The 18804-nt window shown below is 35.6% G+C and overlaps 3 protein-coding genes across 3 annotated transcripts; 1 reads left to right on the top strand and 2 right to left on the bottom strand.

Moving 5' to 3' along the window:
* Positions 1-1264: 1264 nt before the first annotated feature.
* Positions 1265-2515, bottom strand: LOC108226036 (F-box protein At3g07870). The gene has a single exon (XM_017400992.2). It carries the CDS (start codon positions 2513-2515, stop codon positions 1265-1267), a length of 1251 nt encoding a protein of 416 aa, XP_017256481.1.
* A 3526-nt stretch (positions 2516-6041) lies between these two features.
* On the top strand, positions 6042-11699 carry LOC108227213 (U-box domain-containing protein 44). The gene is made up of 5 exons (XM_017402247.2): positions 6042-6265; positions 6572-7851; positions 8177-8474; positions 8670-9157; positions 10173-11699. Exons 2-5 carry the CDS (start codon positions 6655-6657, stop codon positions 11166-11168), a joined length of 2979 nt encoding a protein of 992 aa, XP_017257736.1. The 5' UTR covers positions 6042-6265; positions 6572-6654; the 3' UTR covers positions 11169-11699.
* A 28-nt stretch (positions 11700-11727) lies between these two features.
* Positions 11728-18553, bottom strand: LOC108227212 (calcium-transporting ATPase, endoplasmic reticulum-type). Its single transcript, XM_017402245.2, has 7 exons — positions 16509-18553; positions 16301-16422; positions 14784-15062; positions 14022-14405; positions 13583-13692; positions 13272-13500; positions 11728-12502 (listed from the first exon to the last, which is right to left on the bottom strand). The coding sequence occupies exons 1-7, from the start codon at positions 18004-18006 to the stop codon at positions 11942-11944; spliced, it is 3183 nt and encodes a 1060-aa protein (XP_017257734.2). The 5' UTR covers positions 18007-18553; the 3' UTR covers positions 11728-11941.
* Positions 18554-18804: the final 251 nt, after the last annotated feature.

Here is an 18804-nt window from a genome sequence, read left to right as displayed (position 1 = left end):
ATTAAAAGTTAGTACGACACATCCATAAATATACACATGACAATTTTTAAAATCTCATATATACAATATAATATATAATAATCGGGTTGGGGATCAGGCCGACAATCGGGAAAAATCAGGTCGGAAAAATGTGAAAATCGTACCCAACCCGATCAGGTTGGTAAAGACAATTGCACGGGGAGGAGTGATCTCTTCGGGTCTAATCACTGAGCATTGACCAGTTACTCTGTATATCATTAAAAAATTTTAAGCAGTTACGTATGCTACAAAAGATATAAACTATTATTAACAATAATAATCAAAAATTAGAATCATGAATTAAAATATATAATATAAAATTAGAAGTAAAATATTAATTGAATATGAAAAGAAAGCTTCTAAAAGGGTAGTATTGGAACATGGCAAAATTACGTAGTATCCGCAATGTTTCATTGTGGGTATCAAGTACCCTATAGTGAATCATTACGGTTAGTTTCCTTCATCCAACAGCCACCATCTGGTGGCTGCTTCTCCATTAGTGGCTGTTTACCAAAGTCCCCCCATATACATATATAGGGATTTACTCCAATACAAATTAGTAAAATACAAACTAAATACAAACGCAATACGATTAAGTAGAATGGTAAGGATTTTGGGACCGTGGATAGACCCGAGATGAGCTTAGACAGGGTCTAAGTGGGGTCTAGTGGGGTCGGGATGGGGCCTACTGGGATCATGGCGGGGTCAAGTTTTGGCTTTTAAGGCTATCTAGAGCCTGTCCAGGACATATGCGGAGCCTTAGCGAGGCTCTAGCGGGCCCGGGGTGGATTGAGTGGGGGCGAGGATGAGCCCCAAGTGGGTGATGACATATAGAAGGGTGGGTGATGTCGTTTAGGTATAATTTCTCTTGTTTTGTATTTTTGTTTTTATTTTAATGGTTTGTATTTGAACAATTGTCTATCTCTGTGTGTGTGTGTGGACACTCTTTATAATTTTCATATAACAAATTCATTCATTACAACAGAAAATGAAGATGCCTTCAAAATAATTCATTTTGAGCATATAAAGGATGACAAGAAACAAGTTGTAGAAAATTGAGAAAGACATTCAGAAATTAATACAATTGAGAAGTTTAATATCTTCATTTTCTTAATAGGTATTGTCTCGACATTATTATTAATCTAACAGATGGAGAGATAATTGTATCAAAGAAAGCAGAATGAAACTAGAAATACAACCTACTAACTTTAAAATATACTCAACTTATCTCAACTAACTAACAGATTCACTTGGATTTGTGCGCAGAACATCTAGCACTCACTTCTGTATCCAGCACGCATCCGGTAGACATAAGATCGATGGGACAAAAGCTTGATGAGTGAATTGTGAGATAGTTAAATTCAGCGAGGAGCTCCACATTATCAATTTCAAACCTGGTGAAATTCATATTCTTCTGATCATAAAAATAGAAGTTACCGCTTCCTGACTTTATGATGAATCCATCATCCTTTAGAGCCGCTAGTGGGTGAATTGTTGACTTACATATGCCAGCAGGAATAGAGGCTGTCAAAATGCACTTTAAAGCCCAAGACTCTCTAACTCCATACTCTTCCATCGACCATATACCAAAATGAGCAGGATGTGAATTATCAAATAAACACAGACAATTGTTCAACATCCCAACACTCATATTAACCTTGTCGTTACCTATATTAGGAGGAAATGGGACCATATAGTTTTGCTCGTCCTCGATGTTGAATGCATACAAAGATGTAAAATCTTTCATCTCGTTATAAAACAACCAATGAAAAGCTCCTTTTACAGTACCACCAAGAGATTCTTGATTACTTGGATATGGAAGATAACCCACTCGCTTCCATGTATTAGTCCCAATAATAAGGACATCAGCCTCTGATCTTTTTTTATAAATTGGGTGCGGCGGGTCAATTGGCGTTGAAATTCTTAAAATCTTATAATTACCAGTTTTGGTGATAATACCCAACCCGTAAACTTCTTTCCTTTTCCCGTTGTAAGTATAATTATTGTTACCGGGCTCCGGAAGCCTAGCATATTGTCCCAGAATTGGGTTACAAAGGTAAAGATATGGTTGTAAACAATAGATGTCAGGACCATAATGCCTTAGTAAATGTTCACATGAAACCAAAATAAGAAGCAAGCCATTGCAGGAGCCGATACTTTTAGCTTTGTTGATTGGGATTATAGATTTATATAATTGACAATTTCCCTTTGCAAGCTCAACTAAATGAACCCCAAAATTAGTGTTAATAACAACAGTGATATATGGGGAAATCTCAGCATATAGTTTAGTAAACCAGTTTTCAGAAATCAATTTCAGAAATAATTTGTTTACGCACCTCCACGCACAAATAGAAGCAATTGGGAGTCCTGCAATAACGTTCGCAACGAGTGACTCTGATAGAATGTCAATCAAACTTGTCTGGTTGATTTCTTTCCCAAATTCTTCTGCCTTGTGTTGCTTTATCGATTTCTTTGTGCGTCTTTTCTTCCGAGCCATAATGAAAGAAGGTGATATGTTAAGTGTAAAAGGGGGATCTATGAGGGAGGCTTGATGTTGGCATAAAACATCGAAGAAATCTTGTCAAATCTAGATTTTATTAATCAATTAAAAATCTCGAACCATCTTTTCAGATTTTGTAAAAACAATAAGTAATAAGATAAAACTGATATATAAGTTACATGATTTCATATATTAATCGGACTCGGGTATCGACACGGGTCCGGATCCACACGCTAAAGTCTCAATTTTTTAAAATATTAGACAATCCTAATGCGGCTCCAATACTTGGTCACGCAAGGACTTAATTCCCGTACCCACATTGTGTTATGTCTGATACGAATATAAGAGAAAATTATAAAATTTTAGATAACAAAGATAAACCATATATATATATATATATATATATATATGGTTTACCAACAGGCCCTAAACCCTCAATCCTAAATCTTAACCATCAATCAATTTAATTTCAAGTATAAATAAATCATTCTAAAACCCAAATATGAACCATAAATGTTAACAACTGTTAATTTACGTCCCAATATTAACTTTATTACAATGGTTCCGAGGCTTTAGGGCCTCATGGCCTCAAAGCCTCGAATTATTTACGGTTTAGGCTCGAGGTTTTGGGGAAAAAGTTCAAGATCTTAAAAATTAAAAGTAGTTCAGCAAAATAATATAATCTTCGGTGTCAAATAGGTCTTCAACATCCAATTTTTTACACTAAAAATTACTTTAACAATCTTGTCAAAGACATGAAATTGAATTCAATTAAAAAATTAAGTACTAACAAATAATGAACAAATATATTCATGAATATAATCTCATTAATGTTTGTTTACTACTTAAATAGATAAATTTAAGGTCATAAATACATTTACAGTTAAACCTTGATTAAGTAATATCCGATAAAGTAATAACCTCGCTTAATTAATAAATTTTGTCGGCCCCAACTTGGGCCAATGTTGTAAAGTAATATTTTCGCTAAAAGCATAAGATAATAAAATTTTAGAAATTCATTAAAAGTCCAGGTAATATGTAAAGTAATAATTCATGAATTATATATATACATAATGTACATGAATTACAAATTTCAGTTCTTTTTAAAATATGAATCTATAGTAGCTTGTTTCTTCTTTCCACCAAAGCCAAAATTAACCTCAACCTTGACTTAAAGCATAAATAACTCCCGGTATGTTTTGCTCATGTTGTAACAAGTAATTGTTTAAAGTGTTAATTGCTTAAGTGCTTCCTTTGATGACACGCTTGGGATGACATTGCTATCGTCTAATGCATGCATAAATTTAGTTTTCACATATAATTAATTATTATAAAAGTAATTTTAAATCAAATATATTGCATGTGACTGATTCTTGTTTTTAAAAATAATGAATTATAATTTATAAATATATAGAAATGCGGTAAAATAATAAAATATTACTTTATCGATAAAGTAATATTTTTTCCCGATCCGAGGGGTATTACTTTAAAGAGGTTTAACTCGTAACAAACAAACAATATACATGTTTGTGCTCCTAAATAAACATAGCAATAAATTTAATCTCATATTCTCATTTATAAATTTAATCTCATATATAGTTTAAATAGCAAACAAAAATTACTATATTAAATCTATGGAGCACACAAATACAGTAAAGCTAAATGGACAAGGCTAATATTTGACGAGATGGATAAATTTAAGATGTTCTCATATTTTTCCATCGAGTTGGGTTGGATTGATTTATAAACCCGAAACTCATGTTCAACCCAACTAAACCGTATTAATACCTTTTCAATCCAATTACTTATCGGGTTAAAAAATTTCGAATTGGATTGGTCGAAATATGGTTGGTTTGGATCGGGTTGGTCGGTTTTACCAACCGGTGTACACCCTACATGTTGTTGGAGAGGAAGGTTGTCAAGATTTATACCAATAAAATGGTGATCCAGTTATTAGTTAAGTGGAAGGGTTATCCCAGTACTGAAGTCACATGGGAGGTAGTAGAAGCTTTTCAACATCAATTTCCTAATTTACAGTTACCTTCATCTTGCATAGGTTTTGAGGACAAGTCATTCTTAAGGAAGGAATTTATGTTATAGGATCATAAATCAACAATAACTTGGAAATTCAGAGTCGAGAAAGTTAGTTGCAATTTCAGTTGTAGTTATATACATGAAGACTGTACTCATTTTAGAACATCTTGAATATAATACAATCTCTCTGTTAATTCTGCTTATATTTGGGGTTAAAATATCATAAAAATTAAATCATTCTTTATTAATAATATAGGTCTATATATATTGAGATTGTTAAAGTTCTATCGAACGGAAGAAACAAACAATTCTCCTGAATTTGAAATCGATAATCCTAAATAAAAAGAATCGATTCAGCTTCATGTGAAGTTAAATACTCCCTCCGTCCCACAATACAATACAAGTCTCTTTTGAAAAAAGTACGCGTATTAAGAAAACATTGATTAGATAACATTTCTCAGTTGTACCCCTAATATATATGCATAAATGTAGACTCTTATTCAATTTTCATTAATTATTATAGAACTTTTAAAAAAAATAATTTTGGAATAATATCAATATATTTGCATTAGAAACCAAAAGTGAACAAGTATTATGAGTTTTTTTTTTTGCCAAAAAAAACTATTATGGGACGGAGGGAGTGTTGAGTGTTGTGCATCCTAAAATTCAATCTTATGTCTTCAACCGAGTGTCGGCTAATGACTGATCTTGGTGTATAAATCAATGGCATTTGTAGCAAGCATGTAGTGAGTCTGATAAAACAGTCACGCTCTGGTAAAAGAGAGAACGAGAGATGAATGAGAATTGAGAGGTGGTGGAAAAGAGCGTTACGACCTGCTGGCAGAAAATATTCAAACTGTCCAATTTAGTGTGAGGTAAGTATGTTGGAGCTGAGCGTATATTTTAAATAAAAACTTGTAAAATGTTGCGTGAAAAACAGTATTATGAAAATGTTAAAAATCATAACTAATCGGTTGAGCCACTTTTAACCGTCAATTGAATAGTTGGGGATTAACATGATTAATCAGATAATTAATTTATTAAATCAATTATATTAATTTAAATAATATTGTGATTAATCGGATGCTTGACAAACTACCTTATACTCCCCCGTCCCCGTCATTTGTTTACATTGAGGGACGTGGGCTCGACACGCATTTTAATACTCTCATAAATCGTAGCTTGATAAATTATTTTGAATTTTTTTCTGAATAAAAGTTTGATTTTTATATTTTTATACAAATTTTTTTTAAAAAAATAAATTATACAACTATGTTTTATATGCGCTTTAAAAAAACTGTAAAAAAATGAGAGGGACATTGAGCAACAATTAATCAGGTGATTACCGTGTCGAAAACACTGACACTGTACATCCGTTTTGTTTAAATTATTAATATTCATATTATATTCGGCAAATAATAAAATAGTCGGAGGAGGGTAACCACGAAAGCTGTCGAAGATATAAACAAAGAAAACGAATAATAATTTCATTTCATTCTGGTTGAACATTTCTGCCATGGCCTTTGACTCTCTCTCTCTAACTGGTTTTTTTCTCCCCCCAAAATAACGTTGCTGTTTCCAGCACAATAACAATTCAACTTTTACTTTTATGCTTTGCTCAGTCTCTGCTCTCCTGTGATATTTCATGTTTTGCAGTGTTGAGGTCAACCCACACTAGTCAACGCAACTCCTTCTCTTCGCTTCATCCACACGGTGTTTCTCCATTTCTACTTCATTCCTTAGCTCATGTCTTTATTATTAATCCATTCTTTTATTTATGCTTATATTTTCTTGTTAATTCTTGAAACCCTACTTATTAGCTGCTTACAATTTTCTTAATTTCTGCTCTTGTTTCTGTTTTTACATCTTTATGCTTTGTGGATTCTTGAAATTAATTATACTAGAGTTCTAGTTGTTTTTATTGTTGTAATTTTAGCAATTAAGTAGATAATTAATGTTTTTCGCAATTTCGAGCTTGATCAGAATTCGCCCTTCTAATCGCAATTTCATGGAATGTAGTTGCTGTCCTTGGAAAACAGAGTTTATATGATGTCGTCGTCGCGAAGTTTATGAATTGTTGAGGTATTCTAGACTGAAGCAGAATGGTTCTGGATGCAGAAACTATTCCTAATGTGATAGAGGCACTTGTGGAGGTGATACATGCTGCGAAAGATGTGTTTTTTAAGGACAGTTTTTCGAAGCTTTCTGCCAGTTTACTTGGGATTATACCTATACTGGAGGAATTGAATAAAAAGAATGTATATGATTCTCAAGTACTGAACAATGCGCTTGAAATTCTTGATCGGGAGGTTAAGGAATTCAAGAAAGTCGTTCTGGAATGCAGCAAAAGAAGTAAAGTTTATCAGTTTGTCAAGTATCGTTTTGTTTCCAAGCGCATTGAAGATATTAACAAGGAGATCATCCATGCATTGAGCCTTATCTCGTTGGCTTCGCTGGATGTTTCAGCAAGTATAAGAGAGAATGTCAACCAGCTATGTGACAGTATGCGCGCTGCTGAATTTAAGACGGCGACAGCCTATGAAGATATTTTGGACAAGATAGATTCAGGAATTCAAGAGAGGAATATTGACCGTGCCAACGCTTATAAATTAGCTCTTATGATAGGACAGGCTGTTGGAATCTCAACACAGACTGCATTAAAACAGGAATTTGAAGGATTTAAGACTGAGATTGAAGATGCAAAGCTGAGAAAAGACCAGGCAGAAGCCATACAGATGGAACAAATAATTGCGCTGCTTGAAAGGGGTGATGCTACTTCCTCTTTCGAGGAAAAAGAAAAGAAATATATTAGTAAACGGAATTCTTTAGGTACTCAGCCACTAGAACCTCTTCAGTCCTTTTATTGTCCAATTACTAGGGAAGTTATGGAAGACCCTGTGGAGACTTCTTCAGGGCAAACATTTGAGAGAAAAGCCATTGAGGAATGGCTTGCATCTGGGAGCAATTTATGTCCCATGACCAACATTGTTTTAGAAACTCCATTATTCAGGCCTAACAAAACTCTTAGGCAATCAATTGAAGAATGGAAAGATAGAAATACCATGATCTCAATTGCATCTATGAGACCAAAACTCTTATCAGGGGATGTAGAGGAAATCATTCACTGCTTAGAAGAGCTACAGGATCTTTGTGAACAAAGAGATATACATCGGGAATGGGTGATATTGGAAAATTACATACCTGTTCTAGTTAGTTTTCTGAGAGCAGAAAACCGGGATATCAGAACTTGTGCTCTGGTCATTCTTCATATCCTGTCTAAAAACAACGATGATACAAAGGTACTCATCTTATGCCATTAATATTTGTAACTTGACATGGATCATGTATACAAGCTTCGTAATTTAGCTTATGATCTCTGCTAGTTATAGCTAAAATTCAAGGTCGGAATACAACAGTACTATATAGGAATCTTGTCATTGAGGGACAGATTTGAATTGAGATTTATTTTCTAATTTGCTGTTATTTAGAGTATTCTTGTCCAAATATTTTCCTATGTTAAAAAGTTCATTAATCTACCCGGATACACGCCTTTAAAATTTATCAGAAACTTTGTTGCTTTCAAAGGAAAAGAAGTTTACAGTCTTAAACTAAAATACAATGCAGGAAATAATAGCAAAATCTGATGATGCCCTTGAATCTATTGTTCGCTCTCTTGGACGTCGTGATGGGAAGTTGGCTGTAGCTTTGCTGTTAGAATTATCAAAGAACGATTCTTTGAGGCAGAGTATCGGAAAGGTCAAAGGCTGCATAATCTACTTGGTGACTATGTCAAACAGCACTGACAGCCAATCTGCTAGAGATGCAAGGGATCTCTTACAGAATCTATCTTTTTCTGATGAGAATGTTATCCAGATGGCCAAGACTAATTATTTTGAACATCTTCTGGAGCGCCTATCTTCAGGTTGACTTCAGATAACCTTTTTTTCTATTTGCTGATTGAGCACACTCATGCACTCATATCGTCTTAAACAAGCTTGATCCCTCGACCTTTCATGAAGGAAGCGGGGATGAAATAGATAGAGAAAGATTTTTATGGTAAAATTACCATTTAATAGGTAAGCATTAATAATTCACATAAATTGCATCTGTTTTACAGGACCAGCAGATGTGCAGTTGAAAATGGCAAGAACCTTGGCAGAAATGGACATAACTGATCATTATAAATCTTCTCTGTTTGAACAAGGTGTACTGCATTCACTTCTTCAGTTGATGAAAGAGGGGGATGATCAGATGAAAGAAGTAGCAGTTAAAGCTCTTCGGAACCTATCAGACCTTCCACAAAATGGGTGGCATATGATCAGGCAAGGTTCTGTGAGCACACTTCTAAGTCTTCTTTACCACCCTTCCTCGTCAACTAGTTTGCGTGAACAAGCTGCTGCCACCATCATGCATCTTGCAATATCAACAACAGTTGAAAATACTGGTGAATCACCAGTGTCATTGTTTGAATCTGATGATGAGATTAACACTTTTTTTTCCTGCATTATCTTGGCTGTACCTGAAGTGCAAGAAAGTATACTGCGCTCTTTCCAAGCTATCTGCCAGTCTCCCTCTGCCTCGAATGTTATGAAAAAGTTAAATCAGGTACATTATGATTACCTTTTATATATGGTTTCTAGATCAAGGCGGTCATCTTTCTTGTTAAAATATCTCACTATGCTACCCAAACTTCACGGCAACTCATTTTAAACACTCAGATCATTATAAATATCGCCACGTTAAATCAAGAAAATGTATTAATAGAAAACATAAAGGAATTCTAGCCACAAGATGAAGTGTACATGTGACTCATATAACAAAAATAAATCACAATTATACGTGCAGATTATACATGTTCAGTCACGTTAAAAGACATATATGAACATTAATGATGTGTGTTTTTTTTAAATTTTCTATTTAGCATCTTCAATCTTGATATTTGCTCGTGTACTTGATTTTTGGTTGCAAACTAAAACTCGAATTGTCAATGAACTAATCCATTAGCAAAAAGAAAAAAAAATCCCTCGATTATGTTTCCCCCCCCCCCCCCCCCCCCGAAATTTAACTGAGTGATATATACAGTGATTTGAGTACTATAAATCAGTGTTATGAAATCGGCCGATCAACCGATTAATGGGGCGATTAAACGGTAATTGGACGGATTCTGATGCGATTTTCAAAAATCGGGTCAAAAATCGGTTAATATAAAAATCTGTCAAAATTCGGTTAAATCGGTCAAATATCGAATTAATCGGCTAGAATACTAAAATTTGTAAATTTTGTTGGAAAAAATTAAAAACTAGATATACATGTATTTAATAAATATAAATAATATTAAATTAATAATGATTAATTATTCTGATTAATCGCCGATTTTCGGATTAATCGCTAATTGGTGCCTTCAAGATTAGTTCTGATTCCCCGCTTTTTACGACACTGCTTTAAATGAGTCCCCATAAACATCGTGAAGAAATAGTAAGCACAGATAGGAATTGCATAACAAATTTTAAAAACAGATATTGTTATCTATAAAATCGTTTTTCCCCTGCGGCTCTTCTTAGTTGATGAGTTTCTTGAGTTATATAGATGCTAATTCTTTGCTGCGTAATTGCCTTCGCAGAGTACATCAATACAAGTTTTGGTTCAACTGTGTGAGCTTGATGACCACAATGTTCGGGTGAATGCTGTTAAGTTGCTCTATTGCCTAACAGAATATGGTACTGAAGACAACATCATGGAGCATTTGAGTCAAAATTTAACTGAGACATTAACCAGAATCATCATGACTTCTATTGACAGTGAGGAGATCGCTTCTGCTATGGGTATTATCTCCAATCTAACAGTGTCACCCCAGATAAGTGAGTGGCTTTTGGAAGCAGAGGGGCTTTCTAAGATCTTAGATCATCTTTGTGATGGCAGGAAAAATGGTCAATATAAGAATCAATTAATTGAAAATGCTTTGGCAGCAATATGCCGTTTCACTGCTCCAGAAAATCTGCAATTGCAGAAAATGGCAGCTGAAAAAGGCATAATTCCAGTGCTGGTAGAATTACTAGAGCAAGGAACTAGTTTGACTAAACGACGAGCTGCCACTTCCCTTGCACAGTTCTCAAAGAGTACCCCTGCACTGACAAAGCCAATCCCGAGGCGTCATGCACTCTGGTGCTTCTCAGCTCAAGCAGAGGCCGGTTGCCCTGTTCATGCAGGATTCTGCACAGTTGAATCCTCGTTTTGCCTGGTTGAGGCTGGTGCAGTTGCATCTCTAGTAAGACTTCTTGGAGTACAAGATACTGGATTATGTGAAGCTTCTTTGGATGCCCTATTGACTCTTATTCAAGATCCAAGACTTAAAAGTGGAAGCAAGGTGCTTGATGAAGCAAGAGCTATACCTTGTATGATCAAATTACTAAATGTACCTTCTCCCCCACTGCAGGAGAAAGTTTTAAGTTGTTTAGAACGAATGTTTACCTTACAAGAGTTGAGACAGAAGTATGGAGGATCATCTCAGATGCCGTTAGTTGAATTGACTCAGCGGGGACATAACACCATAAAGTCTTCAGCTGCTAGGATTTTGGCTCAGCTCAATGTTCTACATGAGCAGTCCTCTTATTTTTGATGGAGGTTTCTGGTCTCCAAACTCATCTTAGTAGAAGACATATTATTACTGCATAGATGAATCTAATGATCGCTTCAAGAAGTTCCTTCAGGTTCTTCAATTTGTGAGATGTAAAGAATCCCTGAACATAGTTGGTTGGTGATCCTATTGGTGACTGCACATTGCAGACCATTTATTTTGATTCTTGGAAGAAATTCGTGTTGTTCGTATATTTTTGGCAAGGTGGGCAGGGTTTATAGGCACGCCCTTACCTTGACATACTTATGCCCACATGCCTAGATTTGAATCCTCAGCATCTCGTCACCATTCTCAGAGGAATAGGGATATCTCCTAGACTACACTCATTATTGTATTAAAGTTGTCTAGTCGGATGAAAGCCTTGTCATCCATAGCAGCATTTAGACTTCTTGTAATTTATGTTCATATGATAGGTAGAAAAGAAAATTCTGAACCTGGCTGTTCAGCCGCTTAGCTGAGATCATATTGTATGAGTTGATATTTTCATAGTCAACATAAATGTTTATTCGATTATGATAAAAGCCATTAATATAGCTTCGTACAGAAATGTGTCATAATATCTTATAGTAGTGTATAATACAAAGTCGTTATGAATCCCGTAAACCATGCACACATATGAGGTGAAGGTAAAGCCCCAATTGGGAGGGGAAAAAACCCTCATAAATAATTTATCCAAAAGTAACCAACTAAAAAAACTACATACAAATAGCAGTAACAGTTTCCTCCTAGCTATTCAAACACCCAGGTTTCAGGCTTCATGCTTTCTTTACTTTGGCTATCCATTTTCTATTACGTCCCACAAACTTCAACAGTTCATCAATAAGAATCACAGGTGCTGATACCAATATAACCAGACGCCACTCATGTAGACTCAACGGAACAATACCAAACACATCTGCCAAGAAGGGAACATATAATATTAAGCAATGCAGCCCAAATGAGATAGACATGGCAATTAGCAGCCAATGGTTTCTCCATGGTGGCATGGTTATCAAACTGTTGTCTTCAGAAAGGGCATTTAGAGAGTTAAACATTTCTATGGCCACCAGTACAGAGAGTGATAAAGTCATTGCCTTCATTTTCCCAGTAGAGAAGTAATCACATGGATCAGAGAAAGTAATCAAGCGGCCATCACTAAGCGTAAAAGGAGTAACAGTGAAATTCGACCATGAGTGACACTCTCCCCAGTTGCGAAGTTGTGATAGCTCAACAAGTGTGTGCCCATCACCCACAAGATTTATTCCCAGAAATGATGGTCTGGTGTACCACAAAATGAAAATGCCAACAGTAGCAATGCCAACATAAGAACCTACTACCTGCCATATTCAAATTACAAGAGAAATAACGACACATAAATGATAAAAGCTGACATTGCATACAAATTTAATGTCATGGCATACAAATTTAGTTTAGCAGTTAGCTCTATGGTAAACAATGTTTAAAGCATACAGGATATTGCAATATACTGAATTACTAATTAATAATATTATCATCCATGCAATAAAAATATTGTTTGTTAAAATGTCCACCATTAAACCTGCAGAACTAGTATTCTACTATGACATTGTGAACTCTATATAAGTATGCAACTGCCTGGAGCTTTATCAGTCACACGTCTTTATGACTTTATTACTATTTACTTGAGAAATTAGCATTAAAAACAAAAATTGGTGGGAATGGAATGAAATTTGAACTATAAAATGGGTAATGTTCAAAACTTCATTCTTTCATCCTTTCCCATTCCTAACAATTTAAACTATAGCTCTAGCCCCTCAATTTAGGAAGGAATGCCCAATTCTCCACCACACCCATTTTCTTCACAATTCTTATTATAACAAATTTGCACTCCCTTATTTTTTTAAAAACCTTACCTCCAAACTTCATTGTGTTCCTTTAATCTCATCCATTGCATTTCATTCTACCCAACCAAACAAAGTCATTCTAGTCCATTTGTTTTTCCGATAGCTCTCACAAGAACGTGGTTAAATGTAGGTCATGCATATAGGATAGCAGAAAAGTAAAAAACATAAGTAAAACAACCGCACTGCTGAAAACAAGAAACATAAGTACTCAATCATCACTAACCAAATAACGGAAGAGAACCCAAGAGTTTATGAGTGCATCATTGCTTTTCCGTGGTGGTTTTCGCATAATATTAACATCCGCGGGATTAAATCCAAGAGCTGTTGCAGGAGGTCCATCAGTGACTAAATTAACCCACAAGAGCTGCACAGGTATTAAGCACTCAGGTATCCCCAGCGCAGCAGTCAAAAAGATTGATATAACTTCCCCAATATTTGATGATATCATGTATCTGCATACTCATGAAATTGAAGCGACTGTTAAGTGAGGATTTGTTTTGATCTAACGAAAAATAGAAAGATTCAAATATAAACCTGATGAAAGCTTTCATGTTGTCATAGATTGAACGCCCCTCAGCAACAGCTGAAACAATGGTACTGAAATTATCATCAGCCAGAACCATATCTGAAGCTTCTTTTGCAACCTGGTAAATCAATCATGTAAACATTACTAGAAAAAATAAATTTCTTTACAAGTTGCATGCAACCAAAACTAAAAGTTGGGCTTCCTTTATAAGATCATGCCTGAAGATCAATGAAGCAAAAAGGGCCTCAAAGAAACTGTTAATGCCATGAGTGGAAAAGATAAAGTTTAAAATCACCCTGTGTTGTTAGGGCTATGCTACAATCCAAAGTCGAACCCGCTAATCTTTCTTTCTATATAAACAAGCCGATATAAGCAGGGAAAATCAATGTTGGACACAGTGGATAGACAAGTGCTTTACAAATCCAAAGGAGTGGTTTTCTTGATTACCTCCGTTCCAGTAATGCCCATGGCAATTCCAATATCAGCAAGTTTCAGTGCAGGTGCATCATTGACACCATCCCCAGTCATAGCAACAACATCACCCATCTCTTTTAAAATTCTAACAATTTCCTGCTTGTGTTTAGGTTCAGCACGAGAGAAAACCTTTGCCCCGGAACTTGATAGTATTTCTCTTTGTTGAGAAGCAGACAGTGCCATGAACTCTTTACCAGTAAAGCTTATCCTTTTAAGATCGTCTCCATCAGAAAACAATCGAATTTCCCTACAGATGGCTTCAGCAGTGGTCTTATTATCACCAGTTATCACCATAACTTTAATCCCAGCTTCTCTACAATCATCAATTGCTTTATGAACTTCATCACGAGGAGGGTCCTGACATTTTAATTTTAGAATTAGCATCACTATTAGTAATTTTGACAATAAAAAGAAGCAAAGTTTAACAATATTACTGCAATAGCAAAACGATAACAGAGAAAACGCAGAACTATATATTTTTTTTATTACCATTGCAAGACAGATAACATATATGTACTTCAAAGGAAATAAACTTACCCTGATAACATACTACATAACTGCTAATAGAAACTGCCTAATTGATTCCTGTAGTTCATATAAACGCAATAACTAAATACACATATCTATTTATTAGTAATAAAGCATATTTTAATAATCACAGAAAAATAAAATATAATGTATCTCTTTGTCTGGTGAACCAATGGAATTCATGTTTACTTGCAAAAGTGCACTCACCCGTATACCAACCATCCCAACAAAAACCAAATCACTTTCAATTGAAGTGTAACAAGCTGGATCCAGCAACTTCTTATGAGCAGGATGAGTTTCAGCATAGTAGTCCGAAAACTCACCCAACTCATCTTTATAAGCCATACCCAAGCATCGCAATCCTTTTGAACTCATCTCCAATTGTCTAAACTGCAATAGTTGCCTACAAGGTTCATCCAGCAGAACAACAGATCCATCTGCAAGTTGCACGTGTGAACTGCGCTCTAGTAAACTCTCAACAGCACCCTGCAGATCCAAACGTTAATCAGAAATCAAATTTGAAATGAAAACAAAACTGTCCACGAGCTATGTAATCCTTACAGAACACTCAAAAGCACACCTGAGGGTCAGCTTAGGTCTTCCTTTGTTATATAGAAGTTCCATGGTACTGCTACTTTGTTTTTAGAAGTTCAATGCTGCTACCACATTACAACTTTTAAAATATAAATATAATGCAACATTCACTCTGGGGTCCTATCACCTTTTGAAATTTGTTATACCTCTGCAATTGGCATTACTGAAGTATATAGTTTGGTGTATCTTCCAAATTCACATGGGTATAAAGTAACTAGCTAAAACCTTTGAAGCAGGGATAATTAGGTTATCCAACATATCTCCACGTCAGACTCGACACTCATACCCCCATGCGCACAAGCCTAATTAAAATTTTAATTTTCACAAATCATATTCCGAATTGGCTTTCTAAGTAACAACAGTTACAGAAGTAAAGTATTGATGTCAATTACCAGATAAATAGCATTAATGTTTATATTTACTGCCAGATTCTGTTTGTTTATATTCACTGCAAGATCCTGTTTTACATGATTAAGTTATGCATATGATGCGATTTGCATTTAGTTTATAGGACGATAGTTTTTCATCATACATGATTCAGATATATTCTATACATTTATATTATTTTTCTTCATGTCGCCTACTCATATGACATATCCAGCACACTAAAATCCCTGCATTACGCACCCGTATCCTTGCTTCATTAGCTAAATTGAACAATTTACATTATTTCTTCAAGTACAAGCTAGACACATTATTTCTTCAGATGAATCCAAGTTACTCATCTTAGGTTGGAGGGAAGATCTCTTAAGAAGATCAAAAAAAGGAAGCCATATATACATGTTGCAACTTGACATATTAATTGGCACTTCGGTCTGCGGCATGCACATAGCCAAGCTGAATAAAAAAGTTAACAAGTGAATAGTTTCTATCAAATTATCAATTAAAAGCAGAAACCTGCAACAGTTGCTACTTTAATATATTGTTATTTCAGAAGCTGTAATTAAGTTATGAAGCCATCAGCTACTGCAAATGATCTTATGACTAGAATGTAGATGTATGTAAGTGATGTGTGGGTAACCCTATAAAATGTGAAGCAAATATTGAACATTGCTATACTCTATTTGCTCTATATCCAGAACAAAAGAAGTAAGCATTTATATACCTTAACAAAAGTTGATAAAATATACCTTAACAAGAAGGCGGTTATGTCCTGTTGACTCCCTGGCAATAACACTCATCGATTTGCGAGCGCGATCAAACTCAAGTGTGGCAACTCTCTTTGACCTTTTTGTCCACCATTCACAACAGCCTATAAAACAATAAATTTATGAAATTGCATGCCTAGAAGGTGAAATTGCCTTGGAGAGAGATTAAAAAAAGTTAGACTTTGTTCACCTAACTTCACAGCCTCATGGTCAATAAGATAATTAGCCGTAATCTTAGAATCACGGATTCTGTTCCTTGCTTTAATATCTGGAACACCCATCTTTTCAACCAAGACCTTAAGAGCTGCCTCAGTAGGTAAACCTGTCGTATGAAAAAGACGGCCATTGCAAAAAACACCAGCATCATTGCAGACAGCACATATCTTCGCCATGGATTGCAAGTTAGCATCCATATTGTAGCATTTCCAGTCGACAATTCCTCCATCCTTAGGATCATAAGTTGTGCCATTAACATGGAATATCTGACAAGCGGTGCTGTTCAGTCCTAATACAATAAATTCCATCACCGACATCTGATTCGTTGTCAGTGTCCCTGTTTTATCAGAACAGATTACAGTTGTACATCCTAAGGTCTCCACACTTGGTAGCTTTCTAACAATTGCATTTTTCTGTGCCATTTTTCGTGTACCTAAAGCTAAGCAAGTTGTAATAACAGCAGGAAGTCCTTCTGGTATAGCAGCTACTGCAAGGGCAACTGCTATTTTAAAATAATATGTGCACTTCTCAAAAGAAAATCGAATATTTGTTGGCCATCCATTAATTAAATCCCAATAGAGAAAATATTTATAGTTGATAACCCATACCGCAAGACAAACAAAACCGATAGCAGTTGTAAGCCTATTCCCAAACTCATCAAGCTTCTTCTTCAAAGGAGTATCACCCTCTTCCAGAGAAGCTTCATAAATTTGTGTCTGTATCTTGCCAATTTCAGTAAGCATCCCTGTGTTCACAGTAATGCAGATGCAGCTTCCATTAACAACTGTTGTTCCAGCAAAAAGCATATTTTCTTTGGCCTGTAATTCACAGTCAACCATGAGTGCAGTATTGGTTCCTTTCAGGACAGGCATAGCTTCCCCAGTCAAGGAGCTCTGCTCAGCTCTTAAGGTCGAAGTTTTCAAAACCGCAACTCTCATGTCTGCTGGAACTTTGTCACCCACATGCAATTCAACAATATCCCCAGGAACAAGCTCTCTAGCGGGTAAATCGGGCACTAAGTACCTATCCCTTAAAACTTTACAAGAGTCACATTGCATCTCCTTTAAAGCCTCAAGAGCTTTCTCAGCTTTATTCTCTTGCCAGACTCCAACAATGGCATTAAGGACCAAGATCAAGATGATCACGAGAGGTTCAACATAGGCTTGCACTCCATTATTCCCAGTTTCTTTCCCGTGCAAATACGCCAAAATGAAAGAGATCAAGGCTGCAACAAGTAAAATCTTTACAAGCATATCATCAAATTGCTGCAAAACCAGCTGCCACAAGGGCTTCCCTTTTTCTTTCCTCAGCTCGTTCCATCCATACGTCTCACGCAGCTTGTCAACGTCATAAGTACTCAAACCCTTGTCAATCTTTACTTTGTATTCTTTCAAACATTCCTCAACAGACCACGACCACGCAGGAAACGGCTTATCCATCACGTCTTTCATACCGAGGTTAAATGAAAGCATAAAATGACCTCAAACACATTCCGAATACCTAGAACAAAGTTTAAAGGGAACTACTCCTAGCGAAGCGGCTTCAAGCCATAAATTCTCATACCCTAAAATCCCAACTCCAGTACAGTGAAATGAAAAAGCAAAAAACTAAATGCCTAAAGCAATTCTCTTAAAGACTGTTATACCATTCCCTACAAGTTGAATGATCATAAATTTATGGCAACTACCAACTAACTACAAAGCATTATTATTGATAAATTCAGGGCAACCACTTTGTCATAATAAAAAAATGGCCTAAATAATTATTCGGTAAATATTAGCAGTAGAAATGGGAAAGGAATAAGATAAAAACAAGCAAAACAATAGCAGCCCAGATAACAAAAGTAGTAGTAACATAGCAGCGGTAAAACAAAGTAAACAAACTGCAAATCTCGAGCCCTGCAGATAAGAAGCAAGAACAGTAGTTGTTGTGTGTGTGTGGACGAGAGAGAGGGAGAGGGAGAGAGAGAGGGAGAGAGTACTTGTACCTTCTTCTTTTTCAAAATCTGAGCCCCAGTATGACAGTATGTTACTCCCTCCGTCCCGGTCAATAGTATACATTGGGGGACGGGGGCGCGGCACGGACTTTAATGCTTCAATATAATATAGTTCTGTAAATTATTTTTAAGATTTTCTTTTTTTGTATAAAAGTATAACATTTATACTTTTATACAAAAAAAGAAAATTTCAAAAATAAGTTGTAGAACTATGTTTTATAAGAGCCTTAAAAAGCGTGTCGAGCAGTGAAAAAGAAACGTATACAATTGACTG

The sequence above is a fragment of the Daucus carota genome, chromosome 6, assembly GCF_001625215.2.
Source record: "Daucus carota subsp. sativus chromosome 6, DH1 v3.0, whole genome shotgun sequence".
Lineage (NCBI taxonomy): Eukaryota > Viridiplantae > Streptophyta > Magnoliopsida > Apiales > Apiaceae > Daucus > Daucus carota.
This window is presented reverse-complemented; position numbering and strand designations above follow the sequence as displayed.